General features: G+C 39.5%; 1 protein-coding gene across 1 annotated transcript; it reads right to left on the minus strand.

Annotated features, from left to right (window-relative positions):
* Nucleotides 1-2,864: 2,864 nt before the first annotated feature.
* Nucleotides 2,865-11,428, minus strand: LOC139717517 (L-rhamnose-binding lectin CSL3-like). Its single transcript, XM_071629020.1, has 3 exons — nucleotides 11,337-11,428; nucleotides 5,693-5,791; nucleotides 2,865-3,430 (listed from the first exon to the last, which is right to left on the minus strand). The coding sequence occupies exons 2-3, from the start codon at nucleotides 5,769-5,771 to the stop codon at nucleotides 2,865-2,867; spliced, it is 645 nt and encodes a 214-aa protein (XP_071485121.1). The 5' UTR covers nucleotides 5,772-5,791; nucleotides 11,337-11,428.
* Nucleotides 11,429-12,249: the final 821 nt, after the last annotated feature.

The following is a 12,249-nucleotide window of genomic DNA, read 5'->3' on the forward strand; positions in this document are numbered from 1 at the left end:
TTCAAGATTATTTTGTTGTTCAAGTCCTCTATCATTTGGTATAGACATCAACTGGAAGCCTGCAGAAAGACAAAGGAGAAAATTTGAATAGTGTTGGTATGGTCATGGTTTCAAGGGATCGTGCAGTCTTGTTCGAGAAATAACTTTCTCTTTTCATATTCGGTGAAATAATGAAAAACTTCTTATGAGATATGAGAGAGCAAGCAATTCCAAAAGGAATTCATTGTTTATTTGATGAAAGTTGATTTTGAAATGGCTGAGATATCCAAAAATGAGCGATTCTGATAAAAGGTGGGACACGCCTTTAATAGCTTTGTTTTATTTTGTATTTTGGATGTCTCAGCCATTCCAAAAACAAATTTCATCAAAAAAAACTTTGAATTCCTCTAGAATTGTATGCCCTTTAACATTTCGTACAGTAGTTAATGGGTATCTCGCAAAATGTTAAAAACTATACATCCTCACCTTTACCAATACTGTACCATCCCATTGGGCTTTTTGGTAAGATTTTGATTGAAAGGCACACGCCAGGGAAAGAAATTGATTACTATCTGGCAAATACGTCTCTCATGAACACGGTCTCAACTATCTTCATGGAATATCTACCAACTCCTCTAAGGGACGACACTTGTGCGATGTCTTGCCGATTTTGGCGCCATACTTCACACAGCTAGACATACCTCACTCGGTGCAATCGAAGTAATAAACAGTGACACATAATAGCCGGCCTCTGGATGCTCATGGTCGCAATCATCGCGCGATGGTCTGGCACATATAAGAGTATTGTAGATATTGGTTTATATTGACACCCCATCAGAGTTATTTGCCCCGCTCGCAACTAAAAGAAGAATTTACCCGCAAAACGGGTAAAGCGTTATTTTTCAACATTTTAAAGTACGTCCGTCATCAGTTAGAACAAAATCAAACCTTTCTATTGGGAGATCACTTGCTACATAACAATAAATGAGGAATACCCTTGACGTTGATTTTATGATATACAAATGTATATCATCATTTTCTTTGTTTTTGTTTTGTTTTGTTTTCCTTTCTTTCTTTTTTTTTTTGGGGGGGGGGGTGGGGGGCCTTTAATCGCAAATATCTCAGATGAACATGATGCCAGGTAACTCGTTTTAAAATCAAACCGCTCAAATATTGTCTCTAGGGGAAAATACTATTAAAAATGGATCCTGTATACGTTTCTAAAATTAATAATTGTCCATGCAGCATATTTTTTTTTGTACACACTTGCAGATACAACAATTGAGTATGTCAAGACGTAAGGCAGTTGTATGACACTCACCAGTGCTCGCAATGTCACAATACCAAGTTTATAGGCCTACTCTAGAATGTCTGTTTTCATCCCTACTGCATAATTTGACAATTGACACTCAGCAAAAAAAAAAAAAGTAAATACTTTCATCACGTTCATCTTTCTCATAGACTATTTGGCTAATAGTGGTGTTTTATATACCATGTTAAAGGTAATTCAGGCGGATATAAAGTCAGTAGGTCAATGAAAAGGAAAACTTTATGCATGAGTGAACACATTCGTTTTACTCTTCCAAGGCACAAAAGTAAAAATTGCAAAAATTGACAAGTTGTTATTCAGGCGTGTATGCTCTTACATATGATAATGAGAACAAAAGACAAATTCAACACAATAGAAATGCAAATAAATTTGCAAAAATCAACCTATGATCTCTATGTCTCTGTAACATTCAAAATATTAAGAAAGACGAAAAATAATGGAAGAAATTGAAGAATCATATGTCAAATCTATAGTCAAAAGACATAAGAAAAAAAGTTATGGTAACAAAGAAGGTTTGATATGAAGCGTTATTCCAAATTAAGATAATTTGAAATAATATTTGGTTCCTAAATTTGTTTCATGCATGATTAAATTCCCTAATTAAAAGGAGAATAATGAAGAAATTCCGTCGATTTTATCACCTTTTCGGCTTTGTAATACTCCCCAAGCCATTTAAAGTTAGAATTGACAGAAATTTTCATGTTCCACCTTTAGTATTCCAACTGTGACCTTGTTTTAGAATATGAAGAAAAACAAGGGGACGAAAACTTATTTCTCCTATTTCATGCATGTCTCTCATTGGGTTGAGTTGGTATTTTGTTATCATTTCTATCTTGGAGGGCATTTGCGAATGACTTTCAATATGTCAATTTTTGCAATTTTTACTTTTCTGCCTTGGAGGACAAAAAATGAATGTGTTCACTCATGCGCAAACTTTCCCTTTGTATAAAACTACCAGGTTAATAGGCAATGAAATGATAATATTTGATATGATATATGACACAATGATTTTCATCCAAATCTTCTATGAAAAATATTAACTGGAAAAAGTGTTTACTTCCTTTTTTGGCCGAGTGTACATTACCAGGCACTGCAAGAAAATATCGACACTCCCTATATACCTCGTTATAAAGGGGTTTTAGTAGTCCCGACCAACAACACCGGTCTAATTCCTTGATAAGATTTTCTCAATGATGATTCATGCATTCTTTTTTTTTTTGGGGGGGGGGGGGGGCTGCGAGTCTTTTGAACTTGATCCATTATGTTTGTTAACAAGCGTACATGCTGCAGATGCGTTGCTCGAAATCAGTGTCGGATCTTCTTCTTTCTTAAAGCGCAGGGAGAGAGTGAATAACCCTCTGCAGTGCTTTCAAGAATCAAAATAACAAGATTTGTAATCGACTTCAACTGACGCTCTCCCTTTTCTCAGCAGGCAAATACACACACTTTACTACCGAAATTGATGCTGACGTGTTACAAGTTCAAATAGGATGAACAGTATAGATGCCCAGGTAAATTTTACAGTGTATCAATGGAGTTAACTTACCGAATGCTATTACACGCAGTCGAACTGCACTTCCAGGTACTTGTAAGTACCTACGCACGGGTCGCCAAACACGTCGTTTGTTGCAGGCACTGAGCAGGAGTTTCGCCCTTCGCACCTGCTCCTCACTGTAGACAATGATGAGGATGCTCTGCAGTTTTGCTCTTGCACGTACCTGCTCGAGGCAGGACAGACGCTTGCTCCTGTAGTCCTGCCGTAGAGGGCGTCCCCGATGATGATCGTCTGCCCAGTTGGGCAGGACAGGTTGAGAGTGGAGCGCTCGCAAACACGCCTCTGCGTCCATGAGGCGCAGACGTACACGACCTCCAAATACTTGAAGGTACCAACGCAGGGGTCGCCAAAGACAGAGTTGGATGCAGCAACGCTGCACGATGACTGCCGATCGCAGGCACTCGAGACCCGAGACAGGGAACTCCCGCTGTGGCAGTTGGTGGTATGTATCGGTCCAGTCGTACACAAGCGGTTGCTACGACGACCGTAGCTTGCACTCATGGTGTAAACCTGTTCTCCGGAGGGACAGCCGAGAGACATAGTGCGATGCTCGCACACCATTTCATCTGAAATGACATATGATTAGAGAGCGTAATGGTCAATCGGTCTCGATTAACTATATTCAGAAGACAAGCACTATCTTTAATTGGTCACTCACTTTGCGGGTATGGATGTCAGCTATTCATCTCGCTCATTCATCTACAGAGTCGTTTAGAGACCCAAGGTCATATTGAAAGTGGTCAAGAGTATACCTGTTCGGTCAATATTCGTGTACTCCGTTTTGTTATATATTCATCGAAAAAGTTACCCAAGTTGGTCTGTCTTGGAGGGTGAGTAAGAAAAAACATAGGTCTATTGTTATTACAGGAGACAAGGGGAAAAACACGTCTTCACCAGTCAGTGGGAGGGGCCAAAGCAAACGAGCACTGTTAATGACTAGTGTTGACTTTCTAATGCTGATGGTGTTTTCATAATACAATCTTAGATAATCACGTCTGTACCAATAATCAAGGAGGGGTTTTTGTTTTCTTCTCGTCTGTTATCATATATATGGCTTACTTTATTTGTTATGCATTTTACAAACGTTACTACTGTCAATTTTTTATTTGTGTGTTTGTTTGTTAATGTTTGTTATGCATGATAAAGGGATAGGATTAAAAAAATAATTCGTCACAGACAATAAATTATGTCCATCAGTTAGACAAGGCCTTGTAAGGGTTATTCCATCGGTATGGGGCGGGGCTTTTGAAAAGTTTTTTTGTATCGACACCAATTAAGGTACTTTGATTATGATTTATGGATATTAAATGACTGTCCAAATTCCCAACAAAACAAACAGGTTTTTCAATTGCATAGCAAACCATGTGAAGAAACTGTAGTCGGAACGGGTATAAGTATATTTTCGCAACTGCAAGCCCTACCCATATTTCGTCTGTTGAACATAGAATATGATATCTTACAATTTGACCCAAACCAAAAAGAAATTACTCAGACATAATATTGCGGGTGTAATGAAACAATTGTCTTTTTTTGTCACTGTGTTGGAGTTTCAGTCTATCATTCATACTTTTGTATACTATTGGACTTAAACAACAACAACAACTAAAGAGGTATGAGCTTTTGTCTCCCCCTGTGGGAAGAAATTGTGAGAGAAAGTTGTGTTTTAAAGAAAGAAGAGAGAGGGGGAAATGGGACCCTATACAACAAATAATTTGCCCCAGACAATACTGACATAAATGAAATATAATAAATCTTAAAAGAGTATCAAACAAGAATATACCATAACAAAGTTTCCACGAAGGAGCTCATAAAGTCTCCACGAGGGAGCTCATATTGAAAGTTTCCGCAAGCGAGCTTATAAAGTCTCCACGAAGGAGCTCATAATGGAACTCTCCGCAGTGGAGCTCATACAAAATAACTCCACAAAGGAGGTTAAGCAAATATTTATTATTAGAGTGATATCATTCGGTACCAAAAGAGAGAAAGAGAGATATAAAAAGTGAGAGGTTTTTTTTTTTTTTTTTTTTTTTTTTTTTTTTTTTTTTTTTTTTTTTTTCCTGGTACATGTGTGTACTAGTATCTTTTCAGGATATTCCTCTTGGAAGAAGAAAATTTGAAATCCGCGACAGATAGTTACAGCTCACCACACGCCACACATTGTTATAGTTGAAGAATTTTCCAACTCCATAATATTCTACCAAATGATCACGTGTCTCATACGTTTGGGTCAACATATTTATAGACAGACAATGATCACATCCAGAAAAAAAAGCATAATCTGAATAAAGACATCGACATTTTCCTTATAGTGTGGTTAAAAGAGCATAGGGGCCCACATCACACATTAGCCAATCATACATTTGATTTTAAGAAAGGGGCACTCAGGAATGATGGAAATTTGTTTGTTTTTTTAAAGACTGTAAACGTAGGGTCTACATATTACAATAGGGAGCTTTAGATTTTAGACGCGCGGACGTTCAAAGGCCTGGGGGGGGGGGGGGGAATGATCTGAGCGTGCGCAGAAGCGTGCGTCAACTTGACCCGCGCTACTGCGCACGCTCAGATCATGTTTTTGTTTTTGTATTTTTTTTTCCCATTGAACGTCCGCGCGTCTAAGATCTAAAGCTCCCTAGTATCGGGTCTCGACACGACCTCTCTCTCTCTCGACCTCTCTCTCTCTCTCTCTCTCTCTCTCTCTCTCTCTCTCTCTCTTATTGGCAGCAGGTTCGGGCTACTAAAATCTTCGAATGTCATCATTTGGAAGGCCAAAACAGAAATGAAGATGGCTTGTATTGTCTCTTTTGGCAATAAAAGAAACTTTCACTTACATTGCAGTTCTGCGTCGGCACACACGGCGACGGTGGCTGCCACAAAGCAGAACAGAGAAATCCCTGTCAAACCGGTCATGTTGAGATGCTGCTTTCACTCTGGAACGAGATATAACATTTTGAAAATATGTGAACACTATGCTTAGGTGTTGTAAGGTACTGTGCTACAGTTAGCTTCGGCACATTGTAATACGAAGCTATAGAATTTACTGCTCCAAAAATTTAACCACCGTGAGTGATCTTTATTATTCTCCGTTAGACAGTAATTATAGAATAACCCCCTTGCTAAACGGTCTATAACTGTTCATAGAACATTGTAGAACACCGTGGATATACTGACAGCATATTCTTTAAAATGCATATTCAAACAGTATCATACTTGGCATCTGCAAATTTCGTCAACTTTAATATAGAATCATCTCTATGTCCAACGATTTCTTAACATCTTACAATTGATAATGTCCAGAATTCAGGAAAACTGAACTATTATTATTGAGTGAATATCACTGTGAATCAGCCTGTTTCAGGCATTGTGAGGGCTTCATCACCGTTTAGATATAACCATCTTAGGAGTTTTATCCCAAAGAAAATACCTTATGTTTTCTTTTTTTCACAAAATCTTAATTACTAAGGGCTTCTTAATCATTACGCTTTCGATTCCAGAATTAATTCAGCTGTATACCTTGTACTTATATATTTTGCTTGATGATACCGTCGGCCTCATGCCAAAAGGGCACTAATAGTGTACAAAGTCTATGGTGTTAAGGCCCTTTTGGCATGATTACGTTAAGCGGTTGAGTACCATGTTATATTATTGATATATTTCGATCATATAGATACAATATTAGTTTAAGATATATTCTTTCGATAAATATTATTGTTTCGATATTTGCCATACAGTATTCACGTGACGCACACAAACACACACACATACACACACACACCAGGGGCGTCACCAGCTTTTTTTCAAGGGGGGTGCGTTTTGACACTAAATGTTTACGAGATTTTTTGGACAGAAATTTGGAATATAGGAAGCTCTCAATCCCTAGACTTTTACTGTTTTTTGAGGGAAACCAACCGGGGAAAGGGCACCGGCGTAGCTAGGATTTCATCTTGGGGGGGGGGGGGGTGGGTTAGTATGCGAGGGAGCGAGCAAGGGTGGGGGGAGGGTGTGGAAGTGCCGGAGGGGGTTGTACCCCCTATAAATGGATTATGGAATGACGGTGTGAAACGACAAATTACTGGCAGCTTGAAAATTTTGACATTTTACAGTCCAAAAACTGCCATTTGGAGCCATATTTTTTCGCTTTGGAAATAAAGGAGGGGTGGGGGGCGCAACGGGCGCAACTGCCGGTAATTACTGGCAGCAACATCAGGAGAATTGCATAACAATTAAATGCGAGCGAGCGAGCGAGCGAGCTTGAAAATTTTACATTTTACAGTCCAAAAACTGCCGTTCTTAGCCATATTTATTTGCTTTGGAAATTAAGGGGGGGGGGCGCACCGGGCGCAACTGCTGGCAATTACTGGCAGCGACATCAGGTGAATGGCATAGCAATTAAATGCGAGCGAGCGAAGAGAGCGAGCTTGAAAATTTTGACATTTTACAGTCCAGAAACTGCCATTTGGAGCCATATTTTTTCGCTTTGGAAATAAAGGAGGGGGGGGGGGGCGCACCGGGCGCAACTGCCGGCAATTACTGGCAGCAACATCAGGAGAATTGCGTAACAATTAAATGCGAGCGAGCGAACGAGCGAGCTTGAAAATTTTGACATTTTACAGTAAAAAACAAACAAACTGCCGTTTGTAGCTATATTTCTTCGCTTTAGAAGTTAAGGGGGCGCATCGGGCGCAACTGCTGGCAAATACTGGCAGCAATATCAGGAGAGCATAATGATTACATTCGAGCGAGCGGAACGAGCGAGCTTGAAAATTTTACATTTTACAGTCCAAAAACTGCCGTTCTTAGCCATATTTTTTCGCTTTGGAAATTAAGGGGGGAGGGGCACCGGGCGGAACTGCTGGCAATTACTGGCAGCAACATCAGGTGAATTGCATAACAATTAAATGCGAGCGAGCGAAGAGAGCGAGCTTGAAAATTTTACATTTTACAGTCCAAAAACTGCCGTTCTTAGCCATATTTTTCCGCTTTGGAAATTAAGGGGGGGGGGGGAGGGGGAGGGCGCACCGGGCGCAACTGCAGGCAATTACTGGCAGCAACATCAGAAGAATGGCATAAAGATTAAATGCGAGCGAACGGAGCGAGCGAGCTTGAAAATTTTGACATTTTACAGTCCCCAAACTGCCGTTTGTAGCTATATTTTTTCGCTTTGGAAATTAAGGGGGGGGGGGCGCAGCAGGCGCAACTGCCGGCAATTACTGGCGGCAACTTCAGGGAGAATGGCATTATGACTAAATGCAAGCGAGAGGAGCGAGCGAGCTTGAAAATTTTGACATTTTACCTTCCAAAAACTGCCGTTTGCAGCTATATTATTTTTTTTTCGCTTTGGAAATTAGAGGGGGGGGGGGGAACGCCCGGTGCGCCCCTCCCCCTGGATCCGCCACTGGTAGTCAAGGGTGTGGGTTTATGTTCATGACTGGGGGAGGTATGACCAGCGAGGTGGCGTCGAAGTGACCAAGCGGGGAAAGGATGTCCAAAATCTGCACTTTAGAGCATCTCCTAAACTAATTGTGCGTGTTTGTTTGTGTGTGTGTATTGTGTACATGGAAAAGTTAGGAATTAGCCCATGTCAAGTCTTTTTATTGGCAATGCAAGACATTTTCATATAGACTAGTATGTAAAGCAACACTGCAAAATCAATGATCTAGCTTTGATATAACGAAGCGTAAGGTACAAAGGTGTACATTCTACATCACATTGCGCAACATTGTAGCGACTCTTCGTTCGGATGTACTGAGTACACTGCGCACATCCTGCTTATATTATGCAGAATGCCAACCAGGAATCACAATCTTTTGTCGGGTCCGGGCTTTTTGAACAATGTTTCACACTATATACCTATTTAATTATGGTTAAAAGAAATCATAGAAAAATATCTTATTTCTGGATCACCCTTTCATTCAAAAGCAGTTTACTAACACTTGAACTACTATTTCGGTAAATCTTTTTTTTTTTTTACCAGCGGATTGGGAGGGGGCGCACCCCCCCCCCCCCCCCCCCTCCGTAGTTACGCCACTGCTTTTGGGTGAAATAATTGGACAGATTTCTTGAATTCTAACAAAAAGCAAGAAAGTCTTTTCATCGCGGCAATTATGATTATGTGGGGTGGGGCAAATGGTGCGCTTGCCTTCCAATATTTTTATGGGGGCAACATTTGTTTTCTTTCAAAAGCAAGAAAATCTTCTCATTTCGGTAATTATCAATTATGGGGGGGGGGAACTAAAATATGCTTGCCCCTCCATGTTTTTTTCTTTTTTTTTAATGAGGCTAAGGCTTGCTCTTGGGCTGGCAATATGGATTGGTCAGAAGTAACGTACATAGACCCTACATACTTGTAAGTAGCATACGTACATGCAAACGTGTATAAGTGCTCCGTATCGTACGGATGTACAGTACGGTCGATAAATAGTAAACACTGTAGAATACTAATATATATTGTATAAAATCAGTGCTGCCAGAACCAGGGGTGCGAATTGTTTTTGCCGACGATTTTGTGTGTGTGTGTGTGTGTGTGTGTGTGTGTGTGTGTGTGTGTGTGTGTCCCTGGTGCAAAATATTTTTTTTTTTAAAATAGAAAAGAATAATTATTTAGCGTCCGGCGTTGAGGTCGCTCGCAGACTGATTTTTTTTTTTTTTTAAGGATCTGAAGGGGGTGCGTTCGCACCCAACGCACCCCCCCTGGTGACGCCCATGGTCACACACAGACAAAAACATATACATTTATGTCATAAATGCTACGATCGTTGTGAACTTTGTGCATCTGCTTTTTTGTTTGCTCAGAATCATGATAGGCCTACACGTGATCTTTCTGCCTGACAACCAGGGGGGCGTTTCATCTACGAGTTCGTCGGAGGTTTTCACCGACAAATTTACTATCAGCCAATCAGACGCAAGGATTTCAGTAGCTTTTAACAGTTGTCAGTGTAAATCACTGACAAGAAGTTTCATGAAACGGTCCCCAGGACATAATCATGAAGTGTTATTTTACGCTCATGTGCAAACATGATATCCAAGCAGTTAATGCGATGCCTGGCGTAAAATCTGTGCTTTAAAATCATTGTTTCGTTAATGTTTGTCATACAATACATTAGAAACTAATTCCATTCCAAGTTGCATTTAATGCAAAGAGTAAAATTGGACGAAGAGAATGGATGTGATTTTATAAGGAAGTTATGGAATAGGACATTATGTCCCATGTTTCACAAATGAGTCTTATAATACTCAAGATGGCAAAGGGGATGATGTAACCACTCACAATCAAGTCTCGCATTGAACTGTCGTGTAGACTATACATGTAGATGTCCTCACTAATTACACATGTTCATCATTTGACACGAAAAGAATAAAGAAGGATGTCCTTCCCATCAATATGACTGCAGCCTTACAAACCTAAATAGCAACAATGACTTTCAGGGGAGAGAGAGTGCAGATAAAAAATGATTGACTAAATTCATGCATTTTATTTTGTTGTAAGAGACCAATTTAGTAATTTGGTGGCAGGACATATTTTACTCCTGCGACAAATCCTCCGGGCTTATTCTCTCCAAGGACTTAACTGCTTGAGTTAAGGTTGTGATAGGGTTTCAGGTTTAGGCTAATGAGGGAGTTAGGATTAGGGTCATATTTTTTGTGTTTGATTCTTATGAAACTGAATCATTTTTTATATTTTTTAATTCTTTCGGTAAATGTCAATCTTAAATGACTTGATGTGAGTTGTAATTGATTGAAATGCACACAGCACACGAAATGCACAGAAAGCGAGGATCGCTTGCCACTCAGTATCTTACATTCATGTTCAAAGTTAAATCATGATCACGATCAAAAGACAAAATAATGAGAAAATGAGATGTACTCATAAGAAGAATGAAGTATCATGATGGAGTACAAATGAATGAGGATAACAGGGGCAATATTATGTGGATGAGCACGGTTTTAAAAAAAGGTAAAAGGGGAGTGAAACGTCAGTGCTCGTGGTTGAGCTCCCTTCCATTTTAAACCAAACTCTTCAGCGACAGAGAAAGAAAGAAGGAAGAAAAAGAGACTGGACGAAATGCAGATCTGTCTGACTAGTTCGAAAGCTATGGTAAAATAGTTGAAAATACAATGTATCTACATTATGTGACCGCCCGGCTTAAAACCTACAAAATAGGTTTATACATGTACTATTTGTATTCTGCACAGCACGCCTGAATGACCCTAGTGCTTATATCATCATTTTCCCTTTCGGAGTTTATGAACGTTCACCTTCTAAATTTGTCTTCCCTCAATAACCTTTGAATAGGCAAGGGTGGTCCAATTGTTAAAGTTTATCTATCATTCTTATGTTTAGAGTCTACTCTTTTAATATTATATCTATATAGAAAAGCAGAAATTTATCTTGGACTACCTTTTGTAAGTTTTGAACAGTGCGGTCGCATATTCAAGTTTGTGTAAAATGATTAAAGAACAGCTTCCTGAACTTACCAACCTATCTCGCGGTAAAGAAAGTATGGTGATCGAGGGCTGGATCAACAGTCTGACAGTCGAGGCCTTTCCAAAGCACTACTGAGGAGCACTATGGGTATATAGATGTGTAGACAACGGTCTGATTTTATTAGCATGATCTATGATCTATCAAACCCTATACGACGAATGTTTTTCTTTTATTTCTTTTCAATTTCGATACTTTTTAAGAGCATCAAGTTTCCATCATCATTTTCACCACCGATCTTCACCTCATTTTCAAGTAGCCCTTTTCAATTCTATGCAGGCAGTTTGTTATTCTGAGATTAATGTGCATTATAAAGAAACATGATCAACTGACGCGTCGAAGTACTTTGTCTACGAGTTTTATACGAGCAAAAAGAGTAAAAAAAAGAGAGACATTAAACCTAAAAATAATGCTGGTGCATGTAGCCCGATCGTCGACTACATCCCCCTCCCCAGAAAAAAAATGACTATTACTAACTCTATAGATACGGCGACATTGACTATAGCATGCTGTATTTCATGCTTGACGAATGATGATGAAGGTCAATCAAATTGATCACAATTTTGATAACTTGATACTATTTGTATTCTGTACAGCACGCCTTAGTGACCCTAGTGTTTAAATCATCTTTTCTCCCTTTCGGAGTATATGAACCTGCACCTTCTAAATCTCTCTTCCCTCAATCACCTTTGAATAGGCAAGGATGTCCAATTCTAAAAAGTACATCATTTTAATGCTTAGAGCTTACTCTTTTAAACTATGTAGAAACGTAGAAAGTTGCTTTGGCTTTCTTTTTGCAAATTTTGAACCGTGCGGTCGCATGTTCAAGTTTGTGTAAAATGATTAAAGAACAGCTTCCTGAACTTACAAAAACTGGAAGGATTCGTTGGAGGATCAGCATTAACC

Source organism: Diadema antillarum, unplaced genomic scaffold, assembly GCF_040938485.1.
Source record: "Diadema antillarum isolate AM-2024a unplaced genomic scaffold, OU_Dant_1.0 scf00000076, whole genome shotgun sequence".
In the NCBI taxonomy this organism is placed as follows: Eukaryota; Metazoa; Echinodermata; class Echinoidea; order Diadematoida; family Diadematidae; genus Diadema; species Diadema antillarum.